Raw genomic sequence first — 18,087 nt, 5'->3', positions numbered from 1 at the left:
AAGATATCCATAAAATAGTCTTACATTTAAAAAAGAAGAAGAGTAAATTAACAGGTGACTGACAAAGCTGCTGCAGGGAGTCAACATTCTGAATGGTTTCTTTTCCTTGTCGTTATGCATTCATCTGCATTTAAGATATAGAAAAAAAGAACTAAGGGGACATAATGCTGTGGAAAGAGTTGTGTGATGTTGTCTTTGGCTCTGGAAAAAGCTTTCAAAATTCTCAGAAAACAGCCCTGATGAAATCCTCTGTGTTGTCTTGGTTTGATTTTTTTTTCCACTGACAAGGACGTTCATCCCACACTGTAATTTAGGTGCAATTTGGGAACTGTAGGAATTGACATCAGTTTATGAGCTAAATGCAAGGAGACTACTGTCTGGTATATATATTGTTAACTGTTGGGTTAATTTGTCTGTGGTAGGCCTCCCAACTTTGTCAATGTAATTCACTTATTTCCTTGTAATCTGTTTTTTAGATGAAGGTGATAATAAAGCTGATTGGCTTTCTGGATGAAACATGACTGCACTTAGATTAGATTTTGAGATAGATTTGATTAATTGTGGATTTTAAAAACATCTTTAATTTTGAGTCTTAGTTGCTTTCAGACATTTGAAAATAAATTGTTTTTTTATTTAAACAAGGCTTTTACAAACTGTTTTGACACGAGAAGGAGCATAGAAACAGCATCGTAAAAGAACCCACACAACAACACTGACAACAATAGAACCCAAACATCATCAGCAACATAACAGCTCACAATAACTCAGGCAACTTAGGTTAGGACTAAGAGGAACTAAGGGAACACAGAGGGGAGGGGCTGGGCACAGATGGAGCACTGAGGGATTGCTCCTTTCCATATCATGCTAGTTTTTGAAAATTACCAACCATACCTTTAACGTCGCAGTTGAAATGAGCAGAGCTAGGCTAGTTGTTTTAACATGTTTGAAGTCTCTGGGTTAAGCTGAGGTAAACAGCTGCTGCTAAAGTGTCATATATTAGAGTAATATTAGTCTTCTCTCTAAAGCTTGACAAATAAATGTATGCATTCAAAAATGTCAATAATATCTAAGGGAGAAAGTACTGTATATGTCAATAGTGTTATCTATCCGTTTTGAATTGGTTGTTGTTGTGTGTCTGACCTTTGTATAACAATGATTACTGACCCTTTGGAGGTTGCATTTAATCAAATCTTGACTAAATGAATGAATGGATGGATGACTTTGATATTTGTGGGTGCTGAAAATACTGCTCTCTCTCCAGTCAAAACCTTTTCTGTTACTGTACCCTTTCCTATAGCTTGGAGGCACAGCGAGCACAGAGCTGAACTTGTAGGCTCTGAAAGTCTCGGAAACCAATAAATGATTCTGTCCTTACCCTTTCTTAGTTACACCATTTAGATCTGTTGCCACCACTGTCAGCACAACTCATTGAATCTGCACACATTTTATTTTCAAGCACAGAAGAATGCCATGGGATGAAAACCCATGTCAATCATAATGTTTGTACAGAGAACAAAGCCAACAATGGAAAGTGTAAAGAAATATGTCCTCTGACATGAAGCCATTTACTTTCCACTATAGGAAGTACTATGAAAACTTCAATTTTCAAAGCCACTAAAATAATTTGCCTGTGTCAAATATGTCACAGAACAGCAGTAAATCATACTAAAAAATCATTAATGAATGTTAAGCAAGCTATCAGCAAATTTAAAAATAAAGCAATTTTAATCTGCTGCATTTTTAAGTTTATATTCTGTGTGCCAATGAATTACATTACTTTTATATGACTTGTTTTTATACAACAACACGTGAGTACATCAATTCATAAAAGTTTTCTATTGCTTTTCTACCCACCTGTGTCTCGTATGCCTCTCCTGGGGAAACACAGAGTTTGACATTTCATATAAACAGAAATGTCAAACTCTGTGTTTCCCAACAAACTTATGAAGCCAGTGAAGGTAGTGAAAACCAGACAATCAACAAAGAGGCTCCACTGTTAGTCACTAAAGGCACAGGCACACTCCAACAGATTGTCTTTAAGCCACTGGATCTCAGTCCTACAGCAACAGCGCATGTGGTTGTAAAAAAACACAATTACACAATAGTTTTTTTTGTTGCAATCTCTCAGCTCCTATAAAACATAGAGGGTTCATGATACATGGCATAATATATGAAGCTTTTATGTTATATATATATATATATATGCTTAAATATATATATGCTTAAAAAGGAAATCAATAATTTAGAAAAATATTTGAATTGTAAATAATCTTATTGATTTAAATAGCAATTTTATTTCTTCAACAAAAAAAATTGCCTTCCGGAATCTACATCCGTTTCTATATAATGGTTTGTTCTTAACAACAAAGGTCTGTTGAGGGATGGCAGACCAAGCGATGCATAATTGGCCAATCAGAAAAGTATTTAATATAGCTATGTTATAATTGGCAATAAAGAAAACAAGAGCCCGATCCATTAATCGGCCATCCGATACTTTCAGCCGATCTATTTCTGGCCGTCACCAACATAGTGTTCTATAAGGATTGCAACAAACATCCTCGACCTAAAGCGGTGATGCAAGTAAACCCACGGTTACTTTCCACTTGATTGAACATCTTACAACAGTACACATGTAAAGACTGAAATATGATATCAGCCGATATATCGATATCTGATTTTTTTTCTCCCCAATATCGGTATCGGTCACAAAAATCACAGATGTTACAGAGAACACAGTGTAAAGCCTCAAAATGAATGAACCCAAACTTAAATACAGTCATTAACTGTCAAACATTTTAGCTCTGAGGTATTGAGATGGGGATTTGGTTTAATTACTTACTGTTTCAAACTCAGTTAGATTTTAATCAGCAAATATTTCAATATAAATAATACAACAGCTCCTCTGATTGACAGTATCTATGGATTATGTTTGGCCATCTTGCCTCTCTTATTGATTAAGTGTAGATTATGAAAACTGCTTGATGGACAGGTTTGTATAATTCTGGAGATAAACACTTCAGTATTTCAATATTGTGCCTCAGCTGAACCTAACTCAGGAGGGTTTCCCAGCAATCAAGAATACACTAAGAGTTCACAATGAAAACTTCATAAACTTTGACCATAATATGACCCTTTAGTCTTCTGGGTAATCTGTTGATCCTCAGGGAGCTCAGTTTGCCCTTCGGTCAAAAACAATGATTATTTTTGCTTTTTGAACTCATGACTCATGTCTGTTGGAAAGACTATAACATGTCTGCATCAGTGAAAAAGAATAGTAATTAGAATTTTTTCCAAAATTGTTGTATCCTTTTGCTTTTTATATGGATATATTTTCTTCAAGTGGGAACCATTTCAGGTTTTATTATTTAAGTCTATATTTCCCTTTGCATAAGATGCATCTTTAAATATAATCCAGCTCTTTGTGACAGCCTTAACCTTAAACGTTCTTATAAGCAATCAAGACTGGATAGCGCCTCGTTTCATGTCGTGCTACATAGTCATTTTTAGAACCCTGTCTTATAATAACAATAATTTGCACCTAAGGCTGAACATGTTGACTCTGATAGAGTGCGGCTGAGAAAATGACTTTGGCCTCTGAAATCTTGACCGTTTCAGAGACGTGTCGGACGATCGTTAAGATTTTTTCCTTCCTAGCGTTTCTTGGGAGGTAGTACGAGGGCTGCTGACGCGATTAGACAGCCCAGCCCCTGCTATACTGTGGAGGAAAAGTCCAGGCGCAGGGAAATAGGCTTCAGAGTCAGATCAGCGCGTCGGCAGAGCGCACACGCTCCATGTGTACCAAGACTCCAAGACGCGCGCCACGGAAGACTGATACATGCCTTACAGAGAAACATATTGCTCATGTTTTGCGAATTCATTTTAATATAACTTTAAAAATAACAGAGCTGTGGATTTTAATGAATATTTTAAATAATTAAACAACGGAAGCCAGTATCTACAGGAGCGCGAATGGAGACGCACCGGATCATAAACGCTTCATATACTATGCCATGATGCAACAGCAATATACAGACCTCCTTCAGATAATTTACAGCAAAGATTAAGTTCGCTTCAAGAGAGAAAGGGAATCATGAACTCATCGGAGTCTGTTTGGCTCCTGGGGGAGCCGTGGAACCTGAGCAGAGCGGAGGAGGAGGACCAGAAACTTTTATTCGGGATTGGCACAGATAACTTCATCACGCTGCTGGTTTTCGGGCTAATCTTTACGCTTGGTGTTCTGGGTAACTCCATGGTGATCACCGTGCTGGCCCGGAGCAAACCGGGAAAACCACGGAGCACTACCAACATCTTTATCCTCAACCTGAGCATAGCGGACCTCTCCTACCTACTCTTCTGCATCCCTTTCCAGTCCACCATTTACATGATGCCGACGTGGGTCCTGGGAGCTTTTATTTGCAAATTCATCCACTACTTCTTCACCGTGTCCATGCTCGTGAGCATCTTCACCCTGTCTGCCATGTCCGTGGACCGGTACATCGCCATAGTGCACTCCAGGAAGTCCTCCTCTATCCGGGTGGCAAAGCACGCTCTGATCGGAGTGGTGGTGATTTGGATTCTCTCTCTAGCCATGGCTGCGCCAATCATGTATTACCAGAACATCTTTCACAGAGGAGAGAATCATACCTTCTGCTGGGAAGTGTGGCCAGATCAAAACCAAAAGAAGATCTATGTCGTTTGCACGTTTGTGTTTGGTTATGTGTTGCCCCTGCTGCTCATTACCTTCTGCTATGCAAAGGTAAGAAAATCCTATTTTTTTACACCAGGTATTTAATAATCATAGATATGTTTGAAGACTCGAAAATAAATACTGACTATATTCCCTTGATTACAGGTTTTAAATCACTTGCACAAAAAACTAAGAAACATGTCCAAAAAGTCAGAGGCATCAAAGAAAAAGGTATGTATTAAGTCAACTTTAACAGCTTTAAAGCTGATCTGTCTAACTGTTATCTCTAAACAGAAGAACCACTTGAAAGAAATGATGTTGGATGATCAACCCGTTGAATTCTATTAAACATGGAGCTTAATTTGTAAAAAAAAAAAAAAAAAAGGGCTTTCAAAACAGTGTTAAATATTTTGTCGAATAACTTTGAATCTTGTGTTTCATTTCTGACTTCTCTTTGACATTGCAGTGGGTAGACTGTTATTCAAGAAAGAGTTAATTTTTTGTATTGCTTCAGAATAAAATAAAATATTGGATTAAGAAATTGAGTTTACTCTATGAAGAAAATGTATGGAACAGACAAATATGTTGTTTTACTCTTATTTTCTTGTGATACCTACTGGATTTCAGTTTTTCTTCTTGAGTTCTCGGTTTATCAATCTTTTTTTTTTTCCTATGACATGGAGTTTATTTGGGTAGCTTTCTCAAGATCTCTGGAAAACAAGTCTTTATCACAAGAAAACAAATGTTCTGATTGAGAGATACTAACAAAAGTGGAGATATCAAGAAAACAACAGAAAAATGACTCATTGTGGAGGGAAAACACAGAAAAATAAAAGGTAGGATGTTTGCTTAATTAAGGCTTACATGGAAATGTTGCCAAGCTATATTTTAATGTATTGGAATCTATTAACAAGGAGGATTCTCATAATATTGATAAAGAGGTTAATCTGTTGTTACTGTCTAAATGACGCATCTCTACAGAAACGCTTATGATGTATCTCAGTGCCTTTATGGTTCACAGAACAGCAGCCTTTTCTTCACTTGACATACTATCTTATTCAAAGCTGGGGTCAGCGCTCTTGACCTTTAGGAAGCTATATATCACATTGACTGAAAGCTACATAATTATTCGGGGAGGGGCTGGTGTTGTCTATACCATAGCTTGTGAAATTTCCATGTCAGTCAGTATTCCATCATCTCCGTTTGTCCCTAGTGGAGAGAATTATTAATATCAGTGTAAAAATGCCTGCTGTTAACTGACACACTTATGTTTAAGTGGCCAAATAGGTATGTGTCATCAAACTGCTATCTAGAATTTTTTCATAATTTTTAATGGAGGTCATTAAAAGCTTCGCAGAGAGCCAGTTATGGCTGATCTGTCCGTCCGCCCATCTGTCTATCTATAAAATGTCTGTCACAGCTGCACAGTAGCAGTCTGGTCTAATAACTGTGTATCATGAAAGCAGACATTCGGATTCCTGGTTGTTGTATGCTATTGTGATTTAATGTGTTCTTCCATACATAAGTACTTTAACATGAACATTTAAACAACTGTGGAAAAAGAAAAAGGATATTTTTATTTTCTGGTAATTTACAAGGTGAAAAAAGAAACACTATTCTACAAACAGTGCTTTAAAGCCAGCAGACAAAATCAAGTCGTGTCCTGTTTCATTTATTTTTAGTGTATTTGTTTAGTTAGTCTGGCATTGGTCTGCTGTCTAACCACAACTTGCCTTGTTGTTTGAACCTTCATTATTGTGATTGCAAAAAGCTGTGAGTATCACAGTAAGATCAGCATCTGTGAATAAAACTCTGGCACTAAAACAAAAGGCAAAAAGTCGGACATCTGATGTCCAACGAGCTTCTGTATGTTTGCAGCGTTAGTACCTCTAGTAGTAGCACTTTAAAAATTAGGGGGGAAAAAAAGAAATACAAATGACCTCCACCTGTATGAATGATAAGTTTTTTCATCTCATACATGTACAAACTGTACATCTTACAGAGCTGTTGGCTGTCTTTGCATTAGGTTACAATAATAGACTAAAACACAGATAGTCTTAGCGACGTCACCCATTGGTTTCCAAAGGAATTATTGTGCCCAATGATGGTTGTTACCAAATATAATATTGACCTCCAGAAGAGTATACCGATAAAAAAGTGGGCTATTATTGCCAGCTGTGTTTTTTTATCCAGGCATTATCATTTTTACGTCATACTGAAGAAGATGGGTCTTTCAATATGGGACCTAATTGTAATTTCCTTGGCAGCCAGCCTCAAGTGGACAGTTGAGGAACTGTAGTTTCTTGCATTCATGCATCATAGCTTCATTATTCAACAACAGAGGTTGCCTGGGGTCCATTACAGCTTCATGGTTCAAACAAAATCATTGAAGGTGAAGCAACATAGTGCTCTCGGCACTGAGTTCTTTGATACCAGATCAGTGTGTCTGTGAATATGTTGTTGAGGTTGGCCTCACTTTTCAGCTTTGACACTTTAATCTACTAAGTGTAGCTCATCATTCACAGCAAACACATGGAAGTGTAACCTCATAATGTTTATCTTACAATGAATCCACCAATCCCAAACATGGTTCTTCCGAAGGAAATTGGAATTGAGTAATGAAGTGTCATTACAAGTATGGTGTTGTACTTGCAAGCTGTTGTTTTGCTCTGTCTCAGAGTGTGAGCCAATATGTCACTCGAGCAAGTGATGGATTTACAAAATATGAGCATAAAATGAGAGACACAAAAACAAAGGACCCCAGGCAACACAGTGTCTTGGCAGAAAAGTGGAGGGAGTTTGTTGTTCAGATAAGTGTTGAATCAGCAGTTTTTTATTGCTCACTCCAGTCTCTGCAGCGCAACACCTCCCTGTTAAATATCAAGGCAGTGACAGCTGGGAAGAGCAAGGTTACTCTCACTGCTGCTGTGAAACAACCTTTTTATCACCACAGGGCACCCAAAGTAAGAAAAAGATTAATTTAAATTAGATTGTGTAAGAACCAAATCGCCAAAGCCAGTAATAAATCTTTCATAATCCAGATGGAAGTCTTCTGAGCATATTAAAATCTATTTTCCCCATCTGGTTTTTATGTTATTATCCAAAGAAAACAATAGAAAACCTTTTGGTTTTTTGGGTTTATCATGGGCAAACTCTAATCTTTTAATGCAATTGTCAGTTTTAAACAAGAGGTTAACAAGAAAGTAATTAAACAGTATGTTTATGAGTTTCACCTCAGTGATATGAGTCAGTCAGGCATCCAAAGAGGAAAATTTAAATATTTCAGTATAGTAGTCTTCTAGAAATTGTTCAAGAGCCTGTGTAAAAAATACAAAGACAAACATTATAATTTTTCAGAGAATAATTGTAAGGCTACTTGAGGCTAATGCTAATTGCTTTGATTAATGTAAATGTTTTTTTATTTTACTGCAAGTGTTCCTGTATGTGTCTTTATAATCACGTCCACTAAAGAGTATGACATGAGAAAAAACAAAAATTAGGGAAGTTTTGAGAGGTATTGAGTTAGAGAAACTGATTATTTTAATACTTTTTGTTTATGCTATCATCCAAAAAAATGGTTAAAAGAGACAGAATGGCGGGAGAGGAAAGGCTGTGAGGCATGGTTTTTTTTTTAGTTTTTTTTTTAGGGTGCTTTCACACTGTAACCAAACTTGTTTGCTTGGTTCCATTTCTGATAATATATTTACACATTGTTGCATTTCATCCTCTTATTTTTGTGTTTACACATAAAAAAGAGGATGAAACGCAAAAGCATCTGTACGTTGCATTTATTCTGGAGGCAGGCATGAGTATAGTATTCAAGGTTTCAAACCATTTTGATGCAGACAGATACAGCTACAGTTATTGCCCTTTGATTTTCTTTTGTGCCAGTTAAGTGGTAGAAAATTAAGAGTTTTGAGGATTTATTCAAGATTTAGAGGGGACATGTTGAAAACACAGGCATTGTATTAAACATTAAGAACAGCATATGGCCAAAGAAACGAGTTATAGCTATAGGCACTCGTTTTTCTGTGTATATTTATTCCCATTCATATTGTCATTTCAATATTGAATTGGGTGGAGATGTTGGTTAGAGTTAGCCTATCGCTATTTCAAAGCTGATTATTACAAATTGCTGTTTTACATCATTCATTACCAGCCTACTTCTGCATATTCTATTCTAGTCTTTACTTTTACGAATAAAACAACAGTTGTAAAAGAACCCTTAGTTCCTTCTTCCTGTGGTGATGCCGTTGTTTGTATTCGCCTGACTCTCGGGGGTGAGGTGAAGATATGAATGTGTTGCGGAGGCTGTTCAAACAAAGAGTCGCTATTACATACAGCTCCACTGGAACTGTGGGAACCTCTTCCTTGCTTATTTATGTGTATCTACAGTGTATGTTTGTGTGTGAGTGTGTGCTTGGTGGCAAGTCTGATATGAAAGGTCAATATTGACCTTTAATTTCAAATATTATACAATCCAGTCAGGGAAGTTTTCTGTATGTTTGCTTGGTGCAGTTTTCATGACAGACATATTTTAAACTTGAATCAATCAATATTGCCCTCAACTTTCAATTTCAAATGATTATCACAAAAAATTTCATGAGATTGAACAAGCATTGTTTTTACTTGTGTCGTGTTGACAATTTAAACATTTCAGAAACATGATTATCTAAATGGAGTTAAACTCCTTTTTATCGTTATCACCTCAGTGATCTGTTTGTTGCGTAATGGACATTTGATAACCATCAATCTTAGTGAAAAGTGATACAATCCCTTGTAACCTGCATTATAATTTAAGATGATGTGAGTGTGGATTACCATGCCTGATGAGGGTTTCCAGCGGGGGTTGCCATGGTGGGCATCACATGGGGTCATCAGGTGGGCACTCTCCTTCGTTGATGTTTTTGGATAACAGGCCCACAACCCCTCCAGGGGGCTCATCGGCAACATCTGGCATCCCAGGTGTGCCCCCCTCTGCTTTACCTCTCTCTACTCGCCCTGATGTAATAAGAACAAAAAAGGGAACACTATACAAACTGAAACTACATTACAAGTACTTGAAGTTAACTTTTGCGATCAGAAATGAATGAGATTTTACTCCAAAACAATTCTAAGCAATAAAAAAAATATATATATTGTGTTGCCTTGTGACCCCAAGTCATACAGTAAACCTAGATCAGCAACAAAGATGATTGATATACTGCAAGTGACATAACACTTACTCTTCTATTGGTATCTTTTGTCTTGTCATTGCAACGTAAGAATGATAAAAACATAAGGGTTCTATCACGTTGTTTTTTAAGCTCTTAGTATGATGCTCATGAGACAAATTATTTGTGCAAGTGGATACTGTGTAGTCATTTAAGACACATTCAGACAATTAGAACAAATTGCTGTTTTGCTCAGCTGGACAGATGTTTATGGCTTTTCAAATGAGGCTACTATGGCAGCACTTCACTGCCCTTTCAATTCAAAATTAGTAATCAAAAACCTGTCGCTTTCAAATGTCAGTTTGTTAATCATTGCTGGATATGAATGCATTTATTGATGCAATTTTTATGCAATAATGTGATTCTATGCTTGTGATTTCTTATTCTCTGCTTCTTGCGCTGTGACATTCATAATTCAATACATCTGTCAATTTTAATAAGCTCGTTATGATTTCTGCAAAAGCCAGAGTGGAGATGTTTGGGCACGATGTATCTTTACAGTCCACGTTTCCATGAACAAAAATACAAAGAAAGCAGATTTCTAATAAACATCAGGTCCCTCTGATATATGTTTATTTTTCATACACGATTGGAAATAATTAGTTCTGGACTAAATCCACCTTGACATGCAATGGAGGGGCTCTGCTAATCAGACAGTATGTAATTACTTTTTAATGATGACTCTTTCAAGCCCTATTTGGTTTCGCTAATAGTCATGACTGAAGTGACAACATTTACAACTTTTCCCTTACACTTCTTCTTCATTGCAGGGCAGATATTATACGTGTTCTTCTTCCTGCTCCTGTTTGCTCAAGGACAGTGTTTTACCTACTTCAGTCTGTATTGTACATTAAAAAGGCAATTAAAAAATAATGAAGTGAATGTAACACAAAATGAATATGATTTTCTCGAAGTGTAGGAAGATTTAGTTGTACTCCATGCATGCATGTGGTCAAGGCTGAATTAAGGCATGGAATGGATAGGAATATAAATAAAGCCTTCAGTACCAGTCTAAAGCAGATAAGGTGCTTTCCTCTTAAAATTTAAATTTATTTCTTTATCCAGAATTATACCTATACCTGAGTACATCATTAATGTCATCGCTGCTGTCTCCACCAAGGGCATTTACTTATCTTCTTCTACTCCTCTCTTTTCCTCATCTGTGCTTCCCAGACTGCTCAGACGGTCCTGGTGGTGGTAGTGGTGTTCTGCGTCTCTTGGCTCCCTCATCATGTCGTTCACCTCTGGGTGGAGTTCGGGACCTTCCCATTAAACCAAGCTTCTTTCGTACTACGGGTGGCCGCCCATTGCCTGGCTTACAGCAACTCATCGGTCAACCCGGTCATCTACGCCTTCCTGTCAGAGAACTTCAGGAAGGCATACAAGCAGGTGTTCAAATGTCAGATTGGTACCAGTGACTCCCCACTTAATGACATCAAGGAGATCCGCAGCAAGGCTGACACCCCACCATCGACTAACTGCACCAATGTCTAAATGCCAAGAAGAGGCTTTACTGTCGCTCATACTGAAGTGGTTGCTTGGATATTGCCACAGCTGAACTATTCCACATAAGCGCTGTTCATTAAACGTGAAATTGAAGAGAAGGGAGAACATGATTACTCCCTCTTTAATCAGTCTCGTTTTCCTGCTTCTCTTTTATCATATTAAAAACAAGTACAGTATGAACACAGGAAATTAATCCTCTTTCTAGACTCATTTAGATTGAACACATTTACATGTCACATCAAGGTATATTCCCTGACCAGTACATTCAAAGTGAAAGACTAATATTCTGTCACACTTCAAAGGTAGCCTATGAAGTGTTTTATATGGTTTGACTTAAGAACAATACAAGTTTTGCTACAGTGAGTCACAACATTGCTGAAACTTTTCTCTAAAACTTTCGGCATAAATACACTACAGTTGCTAACCCTGTAATGCATTGTTAGTATGACCATTGGTACACTGTGTCCACCTAGCTTCTGTTCCTGGGCAGAATTGAAAAAAGACACTGCTGCTCAGAAAAAAAATGATGGTGGACATGGGGCCTTTGAGTGTTTGCTGTGTTACTGTGAATCAGATAGTTTCATGTGAAGAAAGCAATGAAGAGAAAATGAGTATCTTGCTTGTACCTTCACATTATAAAGAATGTAAATGTCGTTAACATTGTCAGAACGTTTCATGATGTAAGTAGACATTGCTTTGTTGAATGTACATGAACTATCATAATTACTAGTTTTGAATTCTGGACACACTTAGACTTTATTTCCATACTTGAGTGATTAAGTCGGATATGTTGTTGTGTTCGAAACTAAAGATGACTGAACACATCAAAACCACTGGGTTCGCCTCACTTTGCCAGAAAAGATTTCTTAACAGAGATGGTAGCAACAACATTTTGCTTTGGAATGCTATTTTCAGATAACGTGAAATATGAATTCAATCAAAAAAAAACTGTAGCATAGCAGTTTATTTGTTTCGCTGGCTTGAGAAGGACTTAGTGGTTCTGCTGACTCATCAGATCAGTCAGCAAAGGACAGTTTGTTTGGGCATAAAAAACAGATGACAATTTCTACAACATAGTGGGTTTCCACCACATTATAGTGATCTCTACAAAAATCTATTCCTTACATTACTACCTACCTTGTAAAAGGCTCCGGAGCCATGTTTCCCTTTTTTGACAGGTGTCATTGATTGTTACCTTAGAAACATGGCTTATGCACTTTTTCAGAAAACAGCCTTCACATGTCCAACTGCTGTTCCCCACTGCTTGAATGTTCCTGAATTCCCAGAACTGAACATTCAAAAGGGTAGCTGCTGGCAGACACAAATACAGTATATGGGCTATAGTTGGCAAAATAACCTTTGAACCAATCGTGCTCGTCTCTGAAATGTAGGCCAGTACTTGATTGTCATTTGCATTAGCGTTTTAGCTAAAGTTGTTGATCTGGGGTGATATTATATATATGATTATTGTGCTGATAAACTTTTAATGACAACCAAAGCAACTTTTTTCCCATATTTTAGTAAAAAAACAAAACAAAAAAAAGGTTAGGTATGACCTGTAGTTCTTAAGTCCTCTATCCTCAGGACCCAGAACCACCTTCTCAGTCATGAGAAATTTCTGATAATTTCTGACCAGTCAGATTTATTTACTGACAAATGCAGTTTGGACCTCAGCTAGTACAAAACATGTGACAGAAGCAAAAAAAAAGAACAAAACACAGACTTGTTTACACACCACCCACCGCTGGATCCAGCTGAGACCCACTGTTATAGACAGCATCTCTGTCAAATGTTTCCCTTGAGTTTAGCATACGTGAAAAAAACAGAAGATGTGAGGAGTTTTAAGTTATTTTAGGTTACAGTAGCGCTGGACTCAGAAAAGACAAATAAAGTCTAATTGATCATTTTTTTTATTTTCCTTAAATGGCTAACAGAAAGTTACAACTTCACCCAAGAAAAAAATACCACTGTATTGAAACTCAGTATAAATATAGTATATATTTCACAATGATATATGTTGTGTATTAATACTTAGGCAAATATGCACATGTGTTTTGCTATGTAAACAGTTTTGTGCTCGTGATGTGTTGTGTGATCAAGTCAGGTGGTTTGAAATATAGAGATCTTTACTTGTTTTGCACCTCGCTGGTAGCCATTTTTTCAGAGTGAAAATAAATAACTTATAAATAAATAACAAATAAATTAAGTCGTATACCATGTGTATGGGATGAGCCAAGCCTCCACAGCTTTACACCAGTAAAAGAAATATTATAAAAGTGAGACCGTTGGACCTAAACAGTTTCCTATGTACATTTTCAGAAATTGTGGAATGCATTTGTTTTTCATTCTGTATAAAGGATTCCAAGTTCTTTGGGGATTTTCAGCTTGTGGATAGGTAAGCATTTGTCATGGAGCGAAGTGAGTCTGCTGCTGTTTTTTTGTTTTTTTTGCTGCAGCAGCTGATTAACACTAACTTCATCTTCAGAGAAGGAGCTAATCAGTGCAATCAGACAACTCTCATTCTCACTGTCAGTGAGGATCCCAGAAGTCAGTCAACCACTATTCCCATTCAGCTCAGGAGGTGAAGTTGATGACTTTGCTCACTTAAGCACTGACTGTAAAGAGGGGATGCTCAATCATGCACACCCAGGACTAATAATATTCATTTTTAAAGTTGGCATTTTCAAAGGAATCTAATTAAAGCTGTATGAATGTGAAGCTTTGTTGTTGAGCTTCAGTGGGACTATGTGTGAAAGAATGGCTTTTCCATGGTGTGATGTTTATATGAAAAACACATTGTTCTTTTCATCAAAATATCTACATAAAGAGCATATGAACAAAACAGTTTTTGCTCATTTTTTAAATTCTTGAAACAACAATATGTACATTTTCCAACTTAAAATATTAGTTTCAAAGGTTGATTTTATAGCACAATAACTTTTAACATAGAGAATGGTGTGTCGCCAATGTCCACAGCGTGGCCCAAGGTAATCTTGCCAAAAGTGCATGCGCTTTTATGGCACTAGTACTATGTCTGTGCTATGACACACTTATTTGAGTGAGGGCATGTGATCAAGGTGCCTTTGCTTAGTACACTATTTTTATTAGTCATGGTTATCAGGTTTACCTTCATTAAAGGGATACTTCACCCATTTGCATGAAGCTTTGTATCATTAGAAACATGGTAATAGTGTTGAATGGTCATGAATTCAATTATCCCTTTAACTTCAGTGATCCTGTTGGTACAGATTGAATTGGTTTATGACCTCCACTAAGGCCCTGTTTACACAGAGACGCTGTGACAGTAAAACAAAACAGTTGAGTATCGGATTGGCCTTTCATTCACACAACAATCCCTTCCCTGTGTCTGTGTTTCAGTTGAACGAAACGGAGCGAACTCTCTGGCTGCGATGACCTCACCACAACTCCCCCCATACATTTGGACATGCGCAGTAGTCGAGAACAAACATTAACAACAATGGCGGCGGATTCGCTTGTGCTATGTGCTTCAGCAGCTATTCGCGTTGTATAAACAGAACCTTGATATGATGCATCGTGTATGCCGCCGCCGAAAGAGCATCGAATACTTGCGGCAAATTGTTCAACCTTTACCAAAGCACAGGGCGACCATATGCAGCATTTGGGTAAGAACTACGTCGTTTTCACTCAGGCAAGACTGCCGTGTAGACGGTCTGTGCTTCGAATCCGGAGTGGAGTCGTTTTGATGCGTTTCTGTCACAGCGTCTCCGTGAAAACAGGGCCAAAGATTCCCCCACTTCCTGAATTAGCTATTACACCTAACTTAAAAATAATATCAAGACTACCTGGAGAGTGCTTAATGGCATGATTAGAAACCGAAAGAAAAAACGATTTTCAAAATCTATTTGTAATGAATGACAACTCAGTTGTTGAAAACATGTAGGGCATTGTTAATAAGTTCAATAATTGATTCGTGAATAATAGGCTACAGTTTGACTAACAAAATTAACCTTCCAGATTACTGAACTCAAAAAAGTTACTATTGCTGTTTACACCTTATTTAAAGGACATCTGTAGAGTTTCCAATATGTTAAAATGTGTACATTTGTGGATGATACCAATGTATTTTTCTCTCTGGGGAGGATGTAGGGTAATTACAAAAAAAAAAAAGGAAAAACAGAACTGAGGACGTTCAAAAACTGGTGTGATAAAAAACAACTTGTCAGTAAATGAAGAAAAAACAACATATCTGATGTTCGCGGTGATGGTAGGTTTGAATTTCAAATAAACTTGAAACTAAATGGAATTGAAATTGTTTATGAAACAACATTTTCTAGGAGTGATCAACGATCAAAAATTTTGTTGGAGACCGCACATTGAGTACTTCAAATGAAAAGTATCTAAATCTATTGGCATTCTTTACAAAATAAAACACCTATTAAATAAGAATGCCTACAAATATTTTATTACTCCCTTATCATGCCATATATGAGTTACTATGCTGAGGTCTGGGAAAATGGTTACAAAGGAAATATTGATCTTTTTATTATAAACTCCAGAAAAGAGCTGTAAGAGTTATAAACAAAGCTGGCTACTATTATTCAACTTATCTATCATTCATAAGCTCTTCCACCCTTAAATTTGTCGATGTTGCATATTTAAAAACATAGAAATACTTTATCAAACTAAAAATAAACGTCTTATTGTTGGTATTTAAAACATTTTTTAAATTAAAAAAATGGAAGAGGAAGCCGTAGGGGTCGGGTGCATTGTGGATCGGGCGGCAGTCGACAGCGGGGGCCTTGGCGACCCGATCCCCGGACACAGCTTCTTGCTTTTGGTCCCCATGTATTGAGGCTACAGTCCTCGCGCGGGCGGCCCAGGTTCACGTCCGACCTGTGGCTCCTTTCCCACATGTCTTCCCCCACTCTCTCTCCCTAGCTTCCGACCCTATCCACTGTCCTCCCTCTATAATAAAGGCTAAAAATGCCCAAAATAAATCTTAAAAAAAACCCAAAGAAACTTATACACCACCTGGTGGTGAGTTGGATGCGCTGGCAGGGGAGGAACGTCGCCTCAAAAGGGGAAAGCAGTGCTTCACCAACACTGTTTACAGTAGAGGTGGGGAGCTGCTGACCTCAACTAGGGATGTAGTTGGGCGGTGGAAGTGATACTTCAAGGATCTCCTCGATCCCACCATCACGTCTTCCACTGAGGGAGCAGAGGTTGAGTTCTCAGAGGTAGACTCGTCCATCAACCAAGCCAAAGTCACTGAGGTGCTTGGCAAGCTCCTTGGTGGCAAGGCACTGGGGGTGGATGAGATTCGGTCTGAGTACCTTAAGTTTCTGGATGTGCAGGGGCTGTCATGGTTGACACGTCTCTGTAACATCACATGGAGGTCAGGGACAGTGCCTCTGGACTGGCAGATCGAGGTGTGGTCCATCTTTTCAAGAGAGGGGATTGGAGGGTGTGTTCCAACTATCAGGGAATCACACTCCTCAGCCTCCCTGTGAAAGTCTATTTCAGGGTACTGGAGAGGAGGATCCGGTCATTAGTCGTACCTCGGATTCAAGAGGAACAATGGGGTTTTCGTCTCGGCTGCGGAACACTGGACCAGCTCTACACTCTCCAGTGGGTGATCAAGGGTTTATGGGAGTTCACCCAACCAGTCCACGTGTGCTTTGTGGATCTGGAGAAGGTGTTTGTTTCCCCCGTGGCGTTCTGTGGGGGGTGCTGAGAGTATGGAGTCCGGGGCCCTTTGCTAAGGGCGGTCCAGTCCCTGTATGACCAGAGCAGGAGTCTGGTTCGCATTACCGGCAGTAAGTTGGACCTGTTCCCGGTGCGCTTTGGTGTCCGGCAGGGCTGCCCTTTGTCACTGGTCGTGTTCACAACTTTTATGGACAGAATTTCTAGGTGCAGCCAGAGGTCGGACAGGGGCCGTTTGAGGGGCCACAGGATCTTGTCTCTTCTTTTTGCAGATGATGAGGTCTTGTTGGCTCCATCGAACTGAAGGATAAAAGTTGGTATTGAAGGATAAAAGTTGCTATTTCATCCTTTTCCTAAATGTTGTTAATATAAATCTGACTCCTCTAAATAATTACCTCAAATCTCTGCGCATTCTTTTGATGGGATGAGAGGAATGACTGAAGACGTCTCTTTCAGGTTAACAGAGTTTATTAACCCGATGAATCAAGAATAGAAGTTACAGAGTCTCTGGGTTCAACACTACGCGTCCCTGACAACAGACAGATGCTGGATCAGTTCACGAAGTCTGAGCCCCGACTATCTTTCCCTGAACCCTTTTATACATTAGACAGAGAATATCTAACCAAATAATGCATTCAAGAATGTGCGGTTTCCTTCCTGCGATTGGGTCAACTTCCAAATTATGCGTCTTCGGATGAGTGGTTCCCCATCTCTCATTGGTGCATCTACTCCCGAATCCTTTCACCATCTGTAGGGGAAGACACTTCCTACCTGTTTCTTATCACAACCTGACATCTAGTCTAGTAACTAATTCTTTTTAAGGAGAAGACAATTTAGGTGATTAAGAATCCAGACTCACTCAACCTATATAAAAGTGGGTGAGTGATTAACTGTTCAGGGCCTTAAACTAAACCTATGTTTCAGTTGGTGAGTGATTCAGTTTAAAGGGCCCAAAACACATGTTGGAATGTGCATTCCCTTCTGCAAGCCCTCTTC

The 18,087-nt window shown here is 38.3% G+C and overlaps 1 protein-coding gene across 1 annotated transcript; it reads left to right on the top strand.

The window, feature by feature from the left end:
• The first annotated feature begins 3,754 nt into the window (after positions 1-3,754).
• LOC306823840 (galanin receptor type 1-like) lies at positions 3,755-12,335 on the top strand. Its single transcript, XM_079343703.1, has 3 exons — positions 3,755-4,756; positions 4,853-4,918; positions 11,074-12,335. The coding sequence occupies exons 1-3, from the start codon at positions 4,091-4,093 to the stop codon at positions 11,392-11,394; spliced, it is 1,053 nt and encodes a 350-aa protein (XP_079199829.1). The 5' UTR covers positions 3,755-4,090; the 3' UTR covers positions 11,395-12,335.
• The last annotated feature ends 5,752 nt before the right edge of the window (positions 12,336-18,087 follow it).

Source organism: Symphodus melops, assembly GCF_947650265.1.
Source record: "Symphodus melops genome assembly, chromosome: 5".
In the NCBI taxonomy this organism is placed as follows: Eukaryota; Metazoa; Chordata; class Actinopteri; order Labriformes; family Labridae; genus Symphodus; species Symphodus melops.
The sequence above is the reverse complement of the archived record's forward strand: the minus strand, read 5'-3'. Positions and strand labels throughout refer to the sequence as shown.